Source organism: Heterodontus francisci, chromosome 31 (genome assembly GCF_036365525.1).
Source record: "Heterodontus francisci isolate sHetFra1 chromosome 31, sHetFra1.hap1, whole genome shotgun sequence".
Classification (NCBI taxonomy): domain Eukaryota; kingdom Metazoa; phylum Chordata; class Chondrichthyes; order Heterodontiformes; family Heterodontidae; genus Heterodontus; species Heterodontus francisci.
The window spans coordinates 61076829-61098867 of record NC_090401.1 but is presented as its reverse complement, the minus strand read 5'-3'; the positions used below and the strand labels follow the sequence as shown (position 1 = coordinate 61098867).

The 22039-nt window shown below is 42.4% G+C and overlaps 1 protein-coding gene across 1 annotated transcript in view; it reads right to left on the bottom strand.

The window, feature by feature from the left end:
• The window catches only part of myom3 (myomesin 3), a 163500-nt gene extending 147975 nt beyond the window's left edge, over positions 1-15525 (bottom strand). The window contains exons 1-8 of the mRNA XM_068011058.1: positions 15479-15525; positions 12570-12693; positions 12386-12446; positions 10643-10809; positions 9202-9359; positions 8147-8239; positions 6040-6128; positions 3021-3065 (exon numbers count right to left, since the gene is read on the bottom strand). Of these exons, the coding sequence (XP_067867159.1) occupies positions 3021-3065; positions 6040-6128; positions 8147-8239; positions 9202-9359; positions 10643-10809; positions 12386-12446; positions 12570-12693; positions 15479-15525 (784 nt within the window). The remainder of the gene's footprint in view (positions 1-3020; positions 3066-6039; positions 6129-8146; positions 8240-9201; positions 9360-10642; positions 10810-12385; positions 12447-12569; positions 12694-15478) is intronic.
• Positions 15526-22039: the final 6514 nt, after the last annotated feature.

Sequence of the window (22039 nt, the reverse complement as noted above, 5' to 3'; positions counted from 1 at the left end):
CCTTGCCCACTGATGCCATGGTCTGGTTTGCAAGGATGTTGCCTGGTTTGGAGTGCTTGAGTTATAAAGAGAGATTGGATAGGCTGGGTCTGTTTTCCCTGGAGCAAAGGAGGCTGAGAGGGGACATGAAAGAGGTATATAAAATTATGAGAGGCATAGATAGTGTAGATAGCCAGAGTCTGTTTCCCATGGTAGGGGTGACTAAAACTAGAGGGCATAGATTTAAGGTGAGAGGGAGGAGGTTACAAGGGGATCAAAGGGGTACATTTTTCACACAAAGAATAGTGGGTATCTGGAATGAGCTGCCAGAGGAGGTGGTGGAGGCAGGAACAGTAGCGACATTTAAGAGGCATCTGAACAGGTACTTGAATGAGAAAGGCATAGAGGGATATGGAATTAATGCAGGCAGGTGGGATTAGTATAGATAGGCATTATGGTCGCGGTGGGCCGAAGGGCCTGTTTCTATGCTGTACGACTCTATGACTCTATGACTGTACGTCCGATTCGGGGTTCCAGCGCTGGGCTTTGGTCTGAGGCCTCTGCAGTGCCGGCAGTGGCCACTGCTTCTGGTGGCGCTGCTGAGACTGCTGTGCTGCCAGCCCTCTGATTGGACGGCAGCTCTTGAAGGTCGGATCTTTAAAGGGACGGGGATCCCGCCTCCTAAACCTTTGACAAAGTTGTGGGGGGAGGGAAGAAAAGGCAGAGGCGAGGCTCCCATTGCTTTTTCAGCACGGCGCCGGGAGTCCCACCTCCAGCATAAAATCCAGCCTTCATGTGTCTTGGGCGACCACCTGTGTAGGAAGTGTCTCCAGCTGCTTCAGCTCAAGCTCAGGATTTCTGAGTTTGAGGGGCAGCTGCAGTCACTGCGGAGAATCAGGGAAATGGAGAGTTTCCTGGATCCTACATTCCAGGAGGTGGTTATCCCACAGGCAGTGTGAGTTCAGAATAGTAGGTGGGGGCAATCCAGAAGATTAGGAAGAGGCTGGAGGTGCAGGAGTCTTCGGGGTGTGTGCCACTCTCAAACTGGTACTCAGCTTTGGAGACTGCTGAGAGTGACGACACCTTGAAGGAGTGCAAACCAGACCATGGCATCAGTGGGCAAGGGACTGCACAGGAGGGAGCAGCAAAGTGCAGAAATGCAGTTGTTGTAGGTGATTCCATCGTCAGGGGGACAGATGAACATTTCTGTAACCGTTACCATGAGTCCAACATGGTGTGTTGCCTCCAGGGTAAAGGACATCATGGAGATGGTGCAGGATATTCTGCAGGGGGAAGGGTGTGAGCTAGAAATTGTGTTAACATGGCAAGCAACAGGAAGCTCTGGGTTATGCTTTCAGACTGAGCGCAGGTGTTCCACAAAGCAGTCGCCCAATCTGCATTTGGTTGCCCCCAATGATACACCATCCTGACTTGGAACTATATCACCGTTCCTTCACTGTCGCTGGGTCAAAATCCTGGAACTCCCTTCCTAACAGCACTGTGGGTGTACCTACCCCACATGGACTGCAGCTGTTCAAGATGGCAGCTCACCACCACCTTCTCAAGGGCAATTAGGGATGGGCAATAAATGATGGCCTAGCCAATGACACCCACATCCCATGAATGAATTTTTAAAAATGTAGAGGCGACTGCATTGTGAGCAGCGAATGCACTATAATAAATTGAAGGAAGTACAAGTAAATGCTTCACCTGGAAGGAGTGTTTGGGGCTTTGGATGGTGAGGAGAGAGGAGGTAAAAGGGCAGGTATTGCACCTCCTGCGATTTTATTTTATTCATTTGTGGGATGTGGGCATCGTTGACTAGGCCAGTATTTGTTGTCCATCCCTAATTGGCCTTTGAACTGAATGCCTTGCTAGGCCATGAGAGGGGGCCTTTTTTTAAAGAGTCAACCACATTGCTGTGGGTCTGGAGTCACATGTCGGCCAGACCAGGTAAGGACAGCAGATTTCCTTCCCTAAAGAACATTAGTGAACCAGATGGGTTTTTACAACAATGGTTTCATGGTCATTAGATAAGTTTTTAAATTCCAGATTTATTAATTGAATTCAAATCTCACCATCTGCCATGAAGGGATTCGCACCCATGTTCCCAGAACATTAGCCTGGGCACTGGATTACTAGTCCAGAGGCATTACCACTACACCACCGCCTCCCCTAGGGAAGGTGCCATGGGAAGGGAATGAGGTGTTGAGGGTGATGGAGGAGTGGACCAGGGTGTCGTGGAGTGAACAATTCCCTGATTCCTTTACCTGGTGGCGTCTCCTCGCAGCAGCAGTTCCCTCTGCCTTCTGCAAAATGGAGGTGGAGGTGGCAAGAGGCCCTTAAGTGGCCATTATTTAAGTGGCCTCAATTGGCTTGGGGTGGGAAGGCCATCCTTGGCCTTCCCTGCCCTGGACAAAATGGCCAGGGTCCCAGGCAATGTCAGGAACAGCACCCCCTGCCATTTCATTTGCCGTCCCGCCTCTGTGCCCGCCTCCAAGGGCGGAATAAAATTCTGCCTGATACCTCTGACAGTGCAGCACTTCCTCAGTACTGCACTGCAGTATCAGCCTAGATTTCATGATTGAGGCTCTGGAGTGGGACTTAGAGCCCAGAACCTTCCTCCTCAGAAGTGAGAGTGCAACCACAGGATCAAGGCTGCCACCCAGGTAACCTAAAAATTGACTCTGAATACAAAACGATTTATAGCATAGGCTGAACAATTGATTATGTGACTAAAAGAATCAGTCATTGTGGAGGGCTGAAGGGCAATAAAAGTATCAACTTTTTTTTTTACAAATTTTGCACAGCATTAGATTAGCCCCAAGTGTTTGAAATAACATAGAAATTGTTTTGTCTCCCTTTAGATATGATTATATAAAGCAACATGATGGTCAGCCATCTGACCAAACCAGAGGCAAAACAGATACTATAACAGACTGAATCATGGTATCCCTAGTTTACAGCACCACAGTAATAGCTACTCCTGAAAGGATTAACTATAGTTAATGTGATGAGAAGCAAATCCATTGATCACTTACATTCCAGCCTGAGAGATTCACCTCCTGACTCTGAGCCTTGATACTCTGTAAATCATCAAAAACACAAAAAGATGAAAGATTTTTGGTAAATATTTGATATAGGCCCAAAACTTGCTGTCAAAGTAATAGTGAGGCTAGTGGCGCACCTTTATTTATGCACAAATCACACAGCAACCTCGGGCGGTTAAACGCGGAAATCCAAAAAGTTGCTGTTCGTGTTTCATGGCTTCGTCATTAGCTTTGCGAAAATGGCATTTCGTTATCTGACTCCCCATTGAATTACATTGAACGGTGTGAAGTCCTTATATTTGCACAATAGATATGGACTATACTTACCAAAGAAAGTTAAATCATGCAATTTCAAGTCTAACTGCTCTTTTAATGATGTGATCAGTGTTAATTACTGCCAATCAACTTCTCTGGCACTGAAAACTAACTATTATAAATGTAAAATCTCATTCCTTCAGATTTTTAATTGTTGGATATTTTAAAAAAGTTTTAAAAGCAAAATACTGCAGATGCTGGAAATCTGAAGTAAAAACAAGAAATGCTTGGAATACTCAGCAGGTCTGGCAGCATCTGTGGAGTGAGAAGCCGAGTTAACGTTTCAGGTCAGTGACCCTTCTTCAGAACTTCAGAAGTTTTTTACATTTTCAGTTCCTTTTGCTGTCTCTTAATCCAATCCTTCTTTCCTTCTCTTTGGGCTAGATTTTGTAGAGGTCTCGACGTTGGGATCCGTGGCGGGAGGGGTGGGCATGAAGATTTCCCTGGTTGAGGCCCACCACGGACCTCGACGCTAGCAGGGCCCGTCCTGATATTGCTGGTGGCGGCGAGGGTTCGTGGTGGCCCCCCTGCCGCTCAGCGATGGGACTGTAATTTAAATATTCAAATAAATTTACTTACCTGCATTAATGACTTTCCCATTGCCTCCTTAAGTGCCGCTGCGATCTTCATCTCGGTGGCTGGCACTGTTGTGCCTTCGGATCCCCATCCGGGAAACAAGGCACAACACTGGTGAGGGGTGGGGGGGGGGGGGGGAGGGGCGGAGGATGTAAGTTTATCAGTGCATGGTGGGGGGAACGGGGTCAAGTAAACGTCTCGGATGTATGGGATGGTGGGAAGGGTTACAGTTGAAAGTTTGTACCATTTGTGGGGAAAGGTCAGATTGTGACGGTAAGTGTTTTTGGGCGGGAAAGGGCAAATAATTAATTTAATTGATATTGGGGGGTGTGGGAGACGGCAAAAGAAATGTCTTTATTTTCTTTCATTTAATGTTTCTTTAAATATCTAAATTTACTGAAAGGGCCAACAGTCCTTTATAAATGGCGTCAGCGCCTGCGCACAGGCAGCTGACATCATTACTAGGGATGGACAGACCACCCTCTCCATGTAATTGGGGTGGGGGGGGCCCCAACCCGGCTATTTAAAGTCAGCCGCTGCGCTTGGAACCTCGGTGGCTCTTTGGCGTGCAGCCCGCATGGGTGGGCCACCATTGTTTTCACTGGCCACCCATTTCGGCGATGGGCTTATAAAATTCAGTCCTTTATTTCTCTTTCTGTACCTGATTTGACAAGGAATTCACCTACTCTAATTCTTCACAGTCTTAGCACTGTTAATTTCACAATCTTCAGTCTGATTGGTTAATTTGATGCACAGTTGCTTGTTTCTGCTCACTCGTGTCCAAGATGCCCTGTAGATAGCAATGCACTGTTTCCGTCTGACACTTACAACAACTTGTAATGCAAAACATCATGGCGATTAAATGGACAAGGGCAAGCCTTATATGCCTGCTATTCATTGACTGACTACAGCAAAGTCTGGGACTCTTAGCAGCAGTTCAAACAATGGGGAAAGAGGTGCTAAAATTGCTCAGTATTTTGTATTTAAAGTATGTTTTAAAGCATAAGTGCCAACTTTTGATTTTATTTTCAATTTGTTTCCTTTTCTCTGCCCCTTTTCTGCTTCAATGTGTGGAAAGTCGTATCTTACGCAAGTTAGTAATTTCAGCACACACGAGGAAATAGTATGCAAGCAGCAGGATCATGAAAAGAAACAAATGCACAATAACGTCACAAGTGGCTGCAGGGCACTTCAAAACACTAGCAATACTACGTGGAGAATTGCATATTTCCCTGGGGAAAAGTCTCCACTCTTCATTGAGGAAGCTTCAAGGAATCGGATATCTTTGGCAAGAGTCAGTCCTAAGGCAATAACAAGAATAAACAGGAAGTTTCAGCGGAAAGATTGAGTGATATCATAAAGCTGAAAAGAGGAGCTGTACATCTTTGGCACAACTTCTGCATTCAGTATATGATAGTAACGCTAAGTCAGAACTGGCAAAAGCAAGACAACCTCCCATAGTGGGTCTCAAATAATTTGACTCCATGCCAATGGCAGTATGAATGCTCACAGTGCAGAAGCCTAACTTTAATTAATTTTTAAATATAAACCATGCAGGAATCTGTTGAACTCTCGATCAACAAAAAATTGACAGGCAATCAGAAGGCGATATCCTTTTAATAGCAAACAGAGCTCCATGTTTGCATTTGAATGTGAAGGTGCAAAGTTCTGTTCCCCAATTCCCCCTCTCTCCACTTCACAGTAAAGCAAATAGATAATTTAACAGCAGCTGCCCATTATCGATCCACAACAGATGCAAAACAGCACCGAGAGGTACAATGATTTCAAATCAGTGCCAAGGGGAAGTTGGTCAGTAATGCAAGGTTCCTGCAGGCAATGCAAATTTCTATTAAACAGCTAGAAGTCTCAAACACATATTTCACAGTCCCTACAGAGAAATGCCATTTCATATCCTTTGGGTTATGAAAATCTGTAAGACAGTTTATTTTGCTAAACTTAATATGAATAAAAATCCATACAAATTATTGTCAGTCTGATTATTGTGCATTGATGATATGTCAGATTACATTCCATTCCTTTATAACATATAAAGATCATTAGCTCTTGTTGGTGACTTCAAGTTGCTGCAACTGCTAATTGACAAACACACAAGACTTACTGTTCACAAGAACTGTTGCATATGTTGATGCCTCTCCATGAGTATTTGTAGCTACTGCAGTATACTCGCCTGAGTCCTCCGGGCTGCATCTAGTGAGAAAATGGGTTAACTTACTTAGAATTCACAGTTGGTGTTTCATAGGTTATAAAGGGATTATGAACAAGCCTCCTGCTACTGGATTCTAGCAACTTGCTAAAATGTTCTGCTCTTTTATAATATCTATGGATAATATATACACTTTTTGTAAATTGTTACAAGATTGGGAATCAAAAATCTGGTCCAATCACAGTTTATATTAAAAACAATTACCTAAAAATCCCAGAAACTCTGCTGCACCTTTGGAAGTACATTGGATGTGAGACTTTCCTCTCTGTATGTGTCCTCAGCTGTCCCTGTCCCCAAACCCTGGCACACTGCATTAAGATAATAGCAGCAAATGACTGTGCCAGTACTGGCACAACCAGGTTCCCACCTCATGGATCCAGCAGCATTTCAGAGCAGCACCTTGCTAATTTGATCCAGCAGCATTTCAGAGCAGCACCTTGCTAATTTGGCCTAACTCCTTGCTGCTGTCACATTCAGAGTGTGAAGTTTCAGTCCTGCATGTATCGAATCAGCTCGCACTTCCAGCAACTTTGTAGGCAAAAAATATTTGAGCTGAAGGGTACAGGAACAAGTCTAACTAACAGGGCACACTGTGGGAAGCCCCACTCCAGCAAATTTTGTGCTACCGTATCCAAGATCAATTGATCTAATGCAATGAAAAATGACAGAATTATTTTCTTCTTTCTCACCATTAGAAGTGGGCAGTAGATATCCTTAGCATGAACAAGTCTCACTTTATATTTCAGTTGGATCATATATCAAGGGTAATGTTGCAAATCATATCCCACTTTGTACCTCAATAAACACTCAGGGGCAGAAATTATTCTGCGCTCTATTATTACTCCCTTCCTGCGATTGGTGCATTTATTATCTTTCTAACATTACTGAAAGGCCTGTTTATCTTGCATCCTTCAATTCTGATGAAGGGCACACACCCGAAATGCCATAACCTGTCTTTTCTTTTTTACAGATGCTGACTGACCCACTCTGCTTTTCCAGCACTTTTTTTATTAAAACTAATAAACTGTTAATTCTATTATTATAATGACTTATACCTTCTAATGCAAATACTTAATCCATTTGAGATGTTGATGAGGTGTGAGTCTTTATTTAGATAATTTTGATTTATTTGCTCCCTGAATTATGCCACAAACATGATTCTTCAAGGGTTTTGTGTTGTTAAGAGGTTACCTACTTTTCTGGTTTTGATCAGATTGTAATAAGTGTTGACAGTGCTGGTATCCAGTAAGAAACATTCAGGCTGCAAAGTCTGGAAATTACCATTTCCAGCATTAGTGTAAGGACCTTCAGCACATCGTCACACCCTTTCTTTGTCTGATATTTGAGCAGAGTATGGGTAAATGCAGAGAAAATGTTTTCCTGGCTGGGGAATCTAGGACACAGGGTCACAGTCTCAGAATAAGGGTTTGGCCATTTAGGACTGAGATGAGGAGAAATGTTTCCACTCAAATGGTTGTGAATCTTTGGAATTCTCTGTCCCAGAGAGCTCAGTTGTTTAGTATATCCAAGACAGAGGTCAATAGATTTTTAGGTACTAAGGGAATTAAGAGATATGGGGATAGTGCGGGAAGGTGGATTTGAGGTAGATTATCCGCCATGATCTTGTAGAATGGCCGAGCAGGTTCAAAGGGCCAAATGACCTTTTCAAGCTCCTATTTCTTCTGCTCTCATTTTGTTATGTTCCTATGTTTAATATTTGGGGAATGCATTTGAATGAGATTCCTGTGTCAGCTATTGCAACAAAGATGTTAACCCATTTCTAACTTTTGGTAATTGTAAGAGAAGTCAGTGCTGCTGATAATTCTGAATGAAAATAGAGTTGTAATATTCTGTTCCAGGATTAGAGTCATTAAGAAAGCTGCCAATTAAGAGTATAAAGGTCCAACATCTTTATTCGTACCATGCGGTCTTATTTATATATTCAGTTACATGCAAAATAAGCATTAATTACCATAGGTTCTCAAAAACAAAGATATCTTACCTACTAATCTCAAGAGTCTGTAAACCAATTTTATTCTCAATTGTGTATTTGCCAGGAACAGCTGTTGGTTGAATCAGAACTCCATCCTTATACCTGAAAGTAATGATGATCAATTTATTAAAATCCATTCCCAAGAACTATGTAAAACAAGTTTATTCCTATTGATACAATGTATTACAATCCAGCATTAAAGCTGCATTATATGTTAGATTCATTTAGAACTAGAGCTCAACATTAAGGGGAAATGAACGAACAATAGGTATGGATTAGCAGAAAGATTAAGTGGTTTACCTCTTCAAGAATGACCAATTTGTAAGACAGAATGTAGTATTAATGAACAAATTAATCTCAGCTGATCTGTGTGAAGAAGTTGGTATTATATATCGTCACATGACCCATACAATAACAACAATATTGAAAAGAGCAAAGGTATAATCTTACTACCTATGCTTTTATATGAAGATTGTAACTTTTGGAAGCCTGAATCATCACTGTTGTAAAGCTCTCGGAGAATTCAAATTCCATTACCTTCTTGCATAGACTCAGATTAAAATTGTTACTATGGCAAGAGGCACTATAGGTTGGTCTACATTTTGTTTTTCCTCCCACTTCCTCAAGGTGACAAATGGGATGTTTCAAAATAGGCAACATCAAGAACAAAAGCAAAATACTGCAGATGCTGGAATTCTGAAATAAAAACAGAAAGTGCTGAAATACTCAGAAGGTCTGGCAGCATCTGTGGAGAGAGAAACAGAGTTAACGTTTCTCTGTTGAAAGGTCACTGACCTGAAATGCTAACTCTGTTTCTCTCTCCACAAATGCTGCCAGACCTGCTGAGTATTTCCAGCAGTTTCTGTTTTTATTAATATCGAGGAGAACTTCTGTTTGTCAGGTTGGGTCATGCTGGCTGTTTCTAACTATTCCACCATCCACCTAGAGCACTCCAGAATCAGATGATAATGTCCCTTTAATATTAATCAGGTTATATTCTGGATCTCCTGGATTATATGAGACTGCAATTTTGATTCAATTAATTTTGTGGGAATTTTTCATACCATTTGACCTGAGGGGAAGGTGCTCCCTGGATAATGCAGGAAAGACTAACATTCATCTTCTCCCAGACTGTGTGGGGTCTCAATCCAAGAACAAACTCAGGGGCATGGGCAGCAAGCTCCACAGCATATCGTCTTTCCTCTTCTGCCCTTTTCTCTGTCTAAAACAACATATTTTTAGGATCATCAACACTATTCAATTTGGCCTTGAGATTATGCTGTGCAATATTTACAGAGGAATAATCAATCTAGATCATTTGTCCACTAACTTTAATGAATAATACTTTCCCAATAAAATGATTATACCTCCATTAAAATAGCAGAGTAGCTCATGTGCATGAGTGCAAGTTTGAGGACTTAGTTATATATCTGAATAATTTCAGGAAACTCATGGTTTTCTGATGATCTATTAATGTGTGTATCTTTGGAAAATTTACAATTTTACCAAAATTTAAAAAATAAACAAACCCAGAAATTCCTGGGCGATCGGATGGTGTGGCGGCATGGAGGTAGAGAGGGATTAGCAGGGGCAAAATTGGGGCAGGACCCTGTTCCACTGGTTGTCTGCCCAATTCCATGATACATTGGAATTCCCTGTGGGAGCCAAGGTGGGCCACTCCTGAGTCTGCCGCCTTGCAGTCTGATATCAGATGGAACATGCAGGATTTCACCATCCTCTGCTATTCTCACTAGTCCTGCCTCTGATCTCCCAGACATACTGTGTGCCAACAAGAGACAGGTGCACATTTCTTCACAGTGCTGGAAGTGGAAACCACTTGTTTCCGCACGGAAACTTTAAGTAACATGCCTTTCTTAAGAAGGAGACATTTTTCTCCTTCTGTGCAATTTATAATCAGGCCTCACTGCTCTGAACTCAAGGAACTGGCCATTGCCACATAATCCTGCCAAACCCTTCCCTCCCCATAATATATGGAACCTAGCCATGTTGATACTGTCGTGCGCACCTATGATTTATATACTAATTGCCTGACCCCAGGAATTCCAATGTGTTTGGGAATGTAAAATCCCAGTATATTGGAAGTTCTGCTCTGCCACAGCTACAATGTTGGAGCAGGAATGCGGGTTTTCTGACTATTGTTCAGTGACATATTACATAGTGAGAGTGTAGAACCGGTAATGCATGCAGTGAATAAAAGACACAGGAGATTAAAACTGCTGAAATATTTAATGAACATTGTTTATTATATCTTTGTTTCTCATATGCTTCAAACTGACAGGATCTTTGGATACCTCCCTAACCTCATCATCCAGCTGACTCCATTCTCTTGGGTCATGATCTAAAACATCTTTGTTTAATTGTGCTATGACTCATCACCATTATCCATGAATATAATGTATGTCAACATGTTGCACTGAAGAACAGTTGCAATTAAAATTCTATGCTACGCCTGTGTACCAGTGTCCTCACAGTAATCTATCTTACCTTCTCATGTATAGCTTTGAGATCAGCCTTCATTAACAGTAGTTTCTGAGTTTTATAGTAGCTTTCATCCACCTTCTTCATCTCATTTCCAAATAAAACTTGTTTTCCTGGCTCCTTCTCTCCTCTTCCATACCGTCTGCTTCTTTCAGGCCTACGCAGAGGATAGTCTAGAATTATTTTTTTGTGTTTAGAAGAAATAGAAACAAGTGAATTAACTTTTCTGTAGCAGTTTGATACAACTGAGTCACTTGCTCGGCCATTTCCAAGGGCAGTTAAGAGTCAACCACATAGCTGTGGGTCTATAGTCACGTGTAGGCCAGACCGGGTCAGGACAGCAGATTTCCTTCCTAAAAGGACATTTGTCAGGTGAGAGTGACTGCTCTTGACATCAAGGCAGTCTTTGTATGGCATCATGGAGCCCAAGCAAAATTGAAGTTAATGGGAATCAAGGATAAACTCTCCACTGGTTGGAGTCATACCTAGCACAAAAGAAGATAGTTGTGGTTGTTGGAGGACAATCATCTCAGCCCCAGGACATCACTGCAGGAGTTCATCAGGGTAGTGTCCTAGGCCCATCCATCTTTAGCTGCTTCATCAATGGCCTTCCTTCCATCATAAGGTCAAAAGTGGGGATATTCACTGATGATTGTACAATGTTCAGTACTATTTGCAACACTTCAGATATTGAAGCAGTCCGTGCCCACATGCAGCAAGTCTGTCCACTATCTAAAAGGCACAAGTCAGGAGTGTGATGGAATACTTTCCATTTGCCTGGATGAATGCAGTTCAAGAAACACTCAACAAGCTTGGCACCATCCAGGACAAAGCAGCCCATTTGATTGGCATCCTATCCACCACCTTAAACATTCACTCCCTCCACCACCGATGCACAGTGGCAGCAGTGTGTACCACATACAAGATGCACTGCAGCAACTCACCAAGGCTCCTTCGACAGCACCTTCCAAACCTACAACCTTGACCACCAAGGGGGTCAAGGCTAGCAGATGCATGGGAACACCATCACCTGGAAGTTCCCCTCCAAGTCATACATCATCCTGACTTAGAAATATATCACCATTCCTTCACTGTTGCTAGGTCAAAATCCTGAACCTTCCTAGCTAATAGCATTTTGGGTGTGCCTACAACATACGGATTGCAGCAGTTCAAGAAGGCTGCTCACCACCACCTACTCAAGGGCAATTAGGAACAGCAAACATTGCTGGCCTTGCCAGCGATGCTCACATCCCATGAATGAATAAAAAATGAATTAACAACTAAATTCCATTCACCTTTGTCTTCTGCTCAAGACCCAACTAAAATCCACCTCTTTGACCAAGCTTTTCATCATCCTGCCTAATCTCCCTTTCTTTGGCTCAGTGTCTATTGTTCTCTGTGCGATGTCCTAAGATGTTTTCATAAATTAAAGATGCTATATGAACGTAAGTTTTTGTTGTCTTTTATTGTTGCTATTGGCACTGGGGAGCTATTGTTATTCGTTCATGAGATATGGGCATTGCTGGTAAGGCCAGCATTTATTGCCCATCCCAAATTGCCCTTGAGTAGGTGACTCTCCTTCTTGAGTGGCTTGCTAGGTCATTTCAGAGACCATTTAAGAGTCAAACACATTGCCATATTGTGTCAAATGGGCAGAATCCACTTCACAGCGAGCCCCAGCAGAGAACAGAATCACTTCTACTTAAAGCCATAGATGTAGGAAGGTGTAATCAATCTATGCAGTGTCACCTTGGTAATAGCAGAAAATAAAATCAGAAGGATTCAGAGATTCATTTATTTGTATGCTGATCTAAAGTATAAGAAGCAGCACATTCAGTGAGGTTGACAAAGTTGGTGTCTCTATTTGAGTCCCAGGAATACTGGAATGGGCTTGCAATTGCCTTATGTGGTTCAGTGTCAAATTTCACTTTACAGCACTCCCGTGAACTGCCTTGGGAGACTTTATTACATTAAAGCTGCTGTTATAAATAAAGTTGTTGTTGTAGTCTGGCCCCTGAGTACACGCAGACGGGTCACTGGGATCTTTTAGAACAGTTCTTTTCAGGCAGCATTGAGAATTAATTCAGTAGGCTTTTCTTCAAAGACAGGAGATGAGATGAGTTGACATAGAGATCTTCTCAAGGTCTTTTAGAGAGGTGCTAGAAAGCTGAACTGGGTTGTGGTCTTCTCTCCTTCCTTGGGAATTCTCTTCTCTCCTTGGAAGTTCTCTTTCTCTTTATACAGTTCAACCCTAACTCAAAACAATTCAAAAGTGAAACCAACAACAGGAGGTCAACCGTTTGACCTCCATCAATCTTGACCTGTCACTTCTTTGTAAACAACTTCTCCAGCTGTCCAAAGTTCTCTGTTGTTTATTGAACTGGAAGTCAGGTGGTTTCCCAGAAAGGCTTGTTATAGGTTAGAGATACAACACTGAAACAGGCCCTTCGGCCCACCGAGTCTGTGCCGACCATCAACCACCCATTTTCTATACTAATCCTACATTTTCCTTACAAGATTTCTCAGTGACCCTTTTAAAAAAACATTTCCAGGGATTGTTTTACAAAGTCAAGCGGCCTTTACACGACCCCTTTTGAAAACCCCAAAGTTTAACATTTCTTCAATCTTTGAAAGATTAATCCTCAAAAAATATAAATATATTTAATGAAACACAGAGGCACTTTCGTAACATTGACAATATGTCTGCTCAGAGCAATGCTTACGCTGACCTCAGCCAACATGAATCTAGCAAAAACATTCCAATGAGTCACAAAATCCACAGAGAAAGATGATATGTTACAAATAATTTAAAGAATGGCATAATTCCAATATTAGCTACAGAATAAAACATATTTTAGATTCATTAGAGATTAGTACACAGACAAAGTGAATGGGGAATAACAGCTGAAAAAATAGGAACACCTGATCAGACTGTCCAGGAAGTTCTGTGCTCCCTAAGCTTAAGTGTAACTCTGGTTTATTGGAAAACCTAGTGTGTTAAGTTATTCAAGTAAACTCTTTTATTTTACTTCTAAATTATCCCTTCCTGACATCCCTGCTACAACCCGCCACCCCCCATCTCCCTTTCTTTGGCTCAGTGCCCATTGTCTTCTGTGAGGTTCCCTGGAATGCTTTTCTACTTTAAAGGTTCTATATGAATGCAAGTTTCTGTTGTTGTTTTACTGTTGCTATTGGCACAAGGAGTTTAAAAAAAAATTCATTCATGGGACATAGGTGTGTAAGAAAGACGCCACTCCAATAACATTGAGTCATTGCTCAGCTGTACCCACAGCTGACATGTCAGAAGAACTCTAGAGAGAGAGAGAGAGAGAGACTATGTTTGCAATGTGCTAATCTTAAAGTCAAACCATCTCCAGAGTAGGTTCTAGTCCTGAGTGAATCCAGTGGGTCAGACATTAACATACGTTTATTACAACAATTTATATTTATATAGTGCCTTTAATGCAATAAAACATCCCAGGATGCTTCACAGGAGAATTATAAAGCAAAATATGAGTAATTCAGAACTCGCTCCATTCCAGGCACATTTTACCCTAAAAGTCAAGTGTCTCGTTAACCATTTGTGTCACTATATAATGGGAAACCATGTGCTGGGAATAAATAGAATAGACAGAAGTTCCCTTAAGAAAGTAAATACTGGGCTTCCTTAGTGAGAAATTATTTATTTTGTAGGGATAAGAATATAGTCTTTATTTGTATTTTGTGGCTCGGTAACCAATCTGATGCTTACCAAGCTCACACAAAGAAGTTAACAGCTAACATCAATATGCCTTTGGAGAAAACATAGTGAGTAATTTTAACCGAGCTACCTCAGATAGAAACTGACAGCGTCAAATCGGCCGGGTGTAAAACAGAAATTCAAGGCAAATATCAAATGGATTAGTATCATATTCTATTAACACGTTGCTGACTTTAGCTTGGCATTCAAGCGTCACACTAAACCAAGTTAAATTAAGGAGATAAAATTGACATGACAGCATTTGTTGCTATTGGAACAGCCTTTCCCAGCAGATGAAGCAAGATGCAACATTTGACTGGATTTTGCAGTAGATATAATGATGAGGCTAACTGTGTCACCATTATTAACCTATACACTGCACAGCAACTTCCAGCGAAAACACGTGCCTAGTTAAATGCGTAAATCAGGATGTTGCTGTTCAAGATGCCCTGCTCCTCTAAAACGGGCACAAAAAAGGCATCTCACTGAAGTTGCTTTACTTAAGTGATATATACACTATAAACTCATCGGAAAAAGTTAGGACCTGTCCAATCCAAATTTTTAACTGCCTGATGAGTTTTTTCATGCTGGATTTTATTCTGTGAGGTGAATGATCAAAGTGATCATACTACCCAACAACCTCTCCAACCTGGAAAATTAACTTTAAAAAGTGCGCAGTCTCATTCCTTCTGATTTAAATTATTGTTGGAGATTTTTTTTTTAATGCAATTCATTTTTACTTTTTCTATCTTTTCCTTTTATTTCTCTCTCTCAATTCCTTTGTTTTTGCTCTATGTACCTGATTTGACATTAAACTAAATATACTAAATGACACTTTCTGGTTCAGACTCTGTATTTCCTGTATGCACCACTATCAGAAGACAATAAAATAACACAATTATAACATTTTGTGGATAAAAGATGCAAATAGCTTTTTTAGCGAAATATAGAAAATATTTATTCATAATTAATAGTTAATACCAATATTCAAAATCAGTTAAATGATACCATAGAAACTAAAACTTAGAAACTTACCTAACATATCTGCATGAATGACTAAAGCAACATTAGTACAAACCTACAATCTCTAATCTCTGGTTTACCTGAGTACATAACTTGCAGTCTTCTTCTCAGCTGGATTTCTTTTCATGCTGGATTTTATTCTGTGAGGTGAATCATCAAAGTGCTCATGTTTATTTTGATAATGATGCAGAAATCTGGTTCCCATGTCTTGATATGAACGGTAGTTTCACGTTTTCTAGAATATAAACAGCAAGATACTTAATGGAATTTTGCTAATTGGGTAAATACGCTTAATCATAGGTTGACCTGGAGTTGGGTGGCAGCAGATGAGTAGGATGTGGATTCACACTTGGGATTCTCCACATGGGGATAGGTTCCAATCTTTACTGTAACATCTACATGAAGAGCAGAGGCTTGATCAATTCACACAGGAAGTGAGGGAACATTTTGAGGAGTTACGAAGGCTGTTCTTGTGATCATTAAAATAGCCAGTTCAAGAACAATTCAGAGTCTCTCCACCCTCTCCCAGAAAATGATAATTACTGTGGTGAAGCCTAAACAGATGATAAAATGAAAAATGACTGGATTGGGAATATAAAAAATTGCATTGTTCAGAGGATTGTTATGACCTGGTAAGAAAGGGGTCGAGGGTTCCCTCTCAGCTTTCACCTGGTCTTACTGTAACAGGGTTTAATTTTAAACACACTTTTTTTTAGCTTCCCCTTAGTGAATCCTTGTTCACTAACTTCCAATTATAAGGCAAAGAAACTAGCCAAACAGGTTTTCTTAAGTTTAAAGAAAAAAGGTTGAACTTTATTAAACTTTATCTCTAATTTGGTTAATGCCTACGTATGAGCGATGCGCCTACACTAACATGCATACGCGATACATACCTGCAGATAGAGACAGAAAAGAGCAGAAGAAATGAAGTGGAAACGTTTGAGGCAATATCTGAAGATAGTTTTGGTTACTGTTCTTTGAACCCGCTGTAAAGTCCTTGATTGTAGGTAGGTCTTGCTTTTTGTTGGAGCCCAGTATTCTTCTTAAACCTTGTTCGAGGTAGGAGACTTTTTTTTTAGGGATACAGCACTGAAACAGCCCCTTCGGCTCATTGAGTCTGTGCCGACCAACAACCACCCATTTATACTAACCCTACAGTAATCCCATATTCCCTATCACCTACCTACATGAGGGGAAATTTACAACGGTCAATTTACCTATCACCTGCAAGTCGTTGGCTGTGGGAGGAAACTGGAGCACCCGGCGAAAACCCACACAGTCACAGGGAGAACTTGCAAGCTCCGCACAGGCAGTACCCAGAATCAAACCCGGGTCCCTGGAGCTGTGAGGCTGCGGTGCTAACCACTGCGCCAATTTTCAAATTTTTCGGGGTTACCTGACTGGACAGTAGGGGTTTTCATCTGGGATTCCTCCCGGATTTCCATTAACCTGCCCTCTTGGTCACTTTTTCCCCCTCCCTTTCTAAGCTTTTGCCAGCCTTGTGCCTGCCTGTCCCCTTTTGTTCTCGGCGGGGGTCCCTTACAGTTCACCAGCCCTCTGCTGGAGGGTCCTTCTAACACCGGTACTGGACTTAGGGGTGCAGGTTTCACTGTAGGTTGGGGTTTCCCCTCAACCTGGCACATGTGGCAACTCCTGCAGTACTCCACCACATCTTTGTGGAGTTTTGGCCAATCAAACTGCTGTCTTATACGGGCTTTGGTCTTTCTTATACCAGCATGTACAGCCACTGTAGTCTCGTGGGCTCTTGTTAATAACTCTCTCCGGTACCTCTGCAGCACCACTAACTGGTGAACCACTGTCCGCTCCTTGCTCTCAGGTCTGTGAGGAGAACTCCATTTCCTCATCAGTACCTCATTCTTTAAATAGCAGCAATCAGGGACTCCCTCTGCTTCACTTTCAGGCTGGGCAGCCTGTGCTAACTCTCACAATACTGGGTCTGCTCGCTGCGCCTCAGCTAGGGAATATTTATTTAATTCACTCCCTGAGTCTTCTAACTTCCCAAAGAAAGTCTCCGACAGGCAGACCTCATGGTCATCTGCCTGCAGTGCCAATGCAGTCTCCTCTGGGGGAGCTGGTTTCTTTCACTACTGGGGCGGGGGCTACCACCTTCACCCCCACCAGATCATTACCAGGAACAGGTCAACCCCGTCCACAGGCAAACTAGGGACAATCCCTATAGTCACAGGTCCCGAAACTAGGTCTCACTCCAGGTGCACCCGGTGTACAGGCACAGGTATACACTGCCCTCCGATACCATTCACCACCATTCTGGTATTCACTGCACTCTTTGGGGAAAAGGTCAGGCCTTTTCCCAGTAAAAGGGATCTGGTGGCTCCTGTGTTCCTGAGAATTACTATGAGCTTGCTTGCCCCACTTGAGGGGTATGGGGTTACTCTCCCTTCAGACACAAAACCCTAATAATGCTCAGGAATCCTATTAAATTTTCCTGCACTTGCAGCCGTGAGCTTCTTGGGTCTCACTCTTACTGCATTTAAAGCCACAGCTTCTTCTGCTGCGCTTTCCATCTGGGTCCCTCCTTCACTGAGCGGGTGTGCCCTGATCAACCCTACAGGTTTTCCCTTTAGTTTCCAGCAGTCAGCTTTTAGGTGACCTGCCTTATTACAATGGAAGCACACAGGTCTCCGGGTCTCACTCCTGCTCTCAGCACCTTACTTCTTGGCTGGAGGAGGGCCTCCTGTATCGCCTGCTTTTCTTTCTCTTCCAGGTGTGCTTGAGCTCCTATCACCTGTCCACTCTTTGTCCTTTTCGGATTTGTGGGACTGATTATGAAAGGATTTCCTCTGGGAAGCCAACTTATAAATTAAAGCAAACTCATCAGCCAGAATGTCCGCTTGCCACTGCTCCTCTACATGGGTCTTTATGGAGAGTGAGACAGAGCATTTAAATTCTTCTAACAGAATTACTTCTGTGAGATTCTCATACCTGAGCTGTACTTTAAGAGCCCTCAGCCACTGGTCAAAAGCCAGCTGCTTCTTTCAAACTCCAAATAAGTTTTATCAACTTGCTTCTTGAGAGTCCCCATGCATCTGCTGTCCTTGTTCTTCCAGGTGGTAAATATTACAGGCTTGGAAGGTGCTGTCGAAGGAGTCTTGCTGAGTTGCCTGCCGTGCATCGTGTAGACGGTACACACTGTAGCCACTGTGTACCGGAGTAAATGTTAAAGGTAGTGGATGGGGTACCAATCAAGTGGGCTGCTTTATCTTGGATGCTGTTGAGATTCTTGAATGAATATGGGGATGCACTGAGGCACAAAGAACAGGTAGGTCCGAAGTGTGATTGAGCTGGTCTGTCAGTGACAACAGAGACCGAACATCTTCAGTATCTGCTTCGTAAAACATTAAAAAAATTGGCCAAGGCTTCTGCTCCAATAATATCCAATAACTCGCACCAAGCATGTACATATAAGAACATAAGAATATAAGAAATCGGAGCAGGAGTAGGCCATTCAGCCCCTCAAGCTTGCACCACCATTCAATAAGATCATGGCTGATCTGTCCCAGGCCTCAACTCCTCTTTCCGGCCTTCTCCGCATAACCCTCGACTCAAGATTTCAAAAATCTATCCACCTCCTCCTTAAATACATTTAGTGATCTAGCCTCCACAACTCTCTGAGATAGAGAATTCCAGACATTCACCCACTCTCTGAGAGAAGAAATTTCTTTGCATCTCAGTTTTTAATGTGTGTCCCCTTATTCTGTAACTATGTCCCCTAGTTTGAGATTCCCCCACCAGTGGAAACATCTTCTCAACATCTACCCTGTCAATCCCCCTTAAAATCTTATATGTTTCAATAAGATCACCTCTCATTCTTCTAAACTCCAATGAATAAAGGCCTAACCTGTTTAGCCGTTCTTGATAAGACAACCTCTTCATCCCAGGAATCAGCCTAGTTAACCTTTTCTGAACTGCCTCCAATGCTAGTATATCCTTCCTTAAATACGGGGACCAAAACTGTACACAGTACTCTAGGTGCAGCCTCACCAACACCCTGTACAGTTGTCACAAGACTTCCCTATTTTTAAACTCTAACCTCCTAGCAATAAAGACTAAAATTCCATTTGCCTTCCTAATTACTTGGCTGCACCTGTATGCTAACGTTTTGTGTTTCATGTACAAGAACACCCAGATCCCTCTGTACTGCAGTATTTTGTCGTCTTTCTCCATCTAAATAATAATCTGCCTTTTTATTCTTCCTACCAAAGTGGATGACCTCACACTTTCCCACATTGAACTCCATCTGCCAAGTTTTTGCCCACTCACTTAACCTATCCACATCCCTTTGCAGATTCTTTGTGTCCTCATCACAACATGCCTTCCCAACTATTTTTGTATCATCAGCAAATTTGGATACACTACACTCTGTCCCTTCCTCCAAGTCATTAATATAGATAGTAAATAGTTGAGGCCCCAGGACCGATCCTTGTGGCACCCCACAAGTTACTGCTTTCCAACCTGAAAAAGACTCATTGATCCCGACTCTCTGCCTTCTGTGTGTTAGCCAATCCTCAATCCATGGCAACACATTACCCCCAATACCCTGAGCTCTTATTTTGTGCAATAACCTTTTATGTGGCACCTTATCGAAAGCCCTCTGAAAATCCAAATACACTACATTTACCAGTTCCTCTTTATCCACTCTGCTTGTTATATCCTCAAAGAACTCTGACAAATTTGTCAAACATGATTTCCCTTTCATAAAACCATGTTGGCTCTGTTTGATTGCATTTTGTTTTTCTAAATGTCCTGCTATTTCTTCCTTAATAATGGACTCTAGCATTTCCCAATGACAGATGTTACACTAACTGGTCTATAGTTTCCTGCTTTCTGTCTCCCTCCTTTCTTGAATAGGGGTGTCACATTAATGGTTTTCCAATCTGCTGGTACCCTACTGGAATCCAGTGAGTTTTGGTATATTATGACCAATGCCTCCACTATCTCTGCAGCCACTTCTTTTAAAACCCTTGGATGCAGGCCATCAGGTCCTGGCGACTTGTCTGTCTTTAGTCCCATCAGTTTGTCCAGCACCTTTTTCCTCGTGATAGAGATTGTTACAAGTTCCTCCCTCCTATTTACACTTTGCTCATCAATTATTGTTGGGATGTTTATAGTGTCCTCGGCCGTGAAGACCGATGCAAAATATTTGTTTAAATTATCTGCCATTTCCCTGTTCATTGTTATTAATTCTCCAGTTTCATCCTCTAAGGGTCCCACACTTACATTCGCTACTCTCTTCCTTTTTATATACCCGTAGAAGCTCTTGGGCTGATTGTGACAGTCAACCAATATTCATTGTCCAGGTTAATACTTGAAGAGCAGTTTGTTATGCACATTAGGTAAAGTTGGTGTACAACTGAGCCATATCCACCAGAAGGTCCTAGATTCAGTTGTAGGTCTGGTGACCTGAGTCTGGTGGCAGGGAGAGAGCTATCATTGATCTCAAGATCTCTGAGCTTAAGAATGCAAAGCTTGCCAGGGCTCCCACTCCTGATTGCTTTCATTTACTTGGATAAGGTATCATGCCTGGACCAGGTTTCACTTTGTTACAAAAGTAAAGTGTATATATTCTATCATGAAGAAAAAGTTCATTGACTTGCTTACACTATTGCAGTTAATGTTGCAATTTAAAGATAGTTTCTGGATTTGTTATCCATAAAACTGCTGCTATCATTTACATCAAAACTCAATTGTTGTCGGAGGTATTTAGATCTTTTAGCTTTCATTCTATGTAAAAAAAAACTTTCGTTAAAAGATTAAAGATTTTGCCTGATGTACACTGTGCTCCATTGACTTCGATGCAAAATCAAGCAGGGTGTTTCATGGGAGACTGATCCCATTGCCGTGTGTGTTAACCAGGGGAGTGTGTGAGACTCAGAGGCTTGAATTATTTTGAGCTCCCGATGTTGGGCTCCATGGTGGGGAGGGGTGGGGGGGTGCCAGAAGATTGCATTGGCAGCAGCCCGCCTTGGGGCCCAACACCGGGATTGCCGGGCTTGACCTTCCCGGTGGCAGCGAGGCTCCATGGCAGCCACCCCCCCAACCACCACCCACCACCCCCCCGCCGCTCAGCACCCAACTGAGCACCCAGACAGTACCCAACTTTAAATATTTAAATAAACCTAATAAATACATTTACCTACAATTCCCCATGATCTTACTGGCTCTCTGCGATCTTCTGTGTGGCGGCTGGCACTCACCCACCTTCGCTTTCCCATCCAGGGAAAGCTGACGTCACCGAGGTGGGGAAGGTGGGAATTTAGGATTTTTAGTGTGGCGGGGGGTGTCAAATGGCATCAAATCTGCATTTCTAGTGTGGCCGGAAGGGGTGACCTCTGCACTTTGTGCAGTTGCGGTGGGCGGGGAGAGGTTAAATCTTCAATGTAAGCATTTTAGGGGTGGGGTGGGGGCAGCCATTTATTTTCATTGTATTGGGGGAGGAAAACGGTCAGAAATTTATTTACAATGTGTGGGGTCAGATCAAAAGTAAGTTAATCAGCTAACAAACTAACTGTGGAGTTGTGGGGCCAATTTATAAAAAATAACAAGCAGAAGCTAACAGGACAGCTGCAGATAGCTTAATAGTAGCCTATTGTTTAATAATC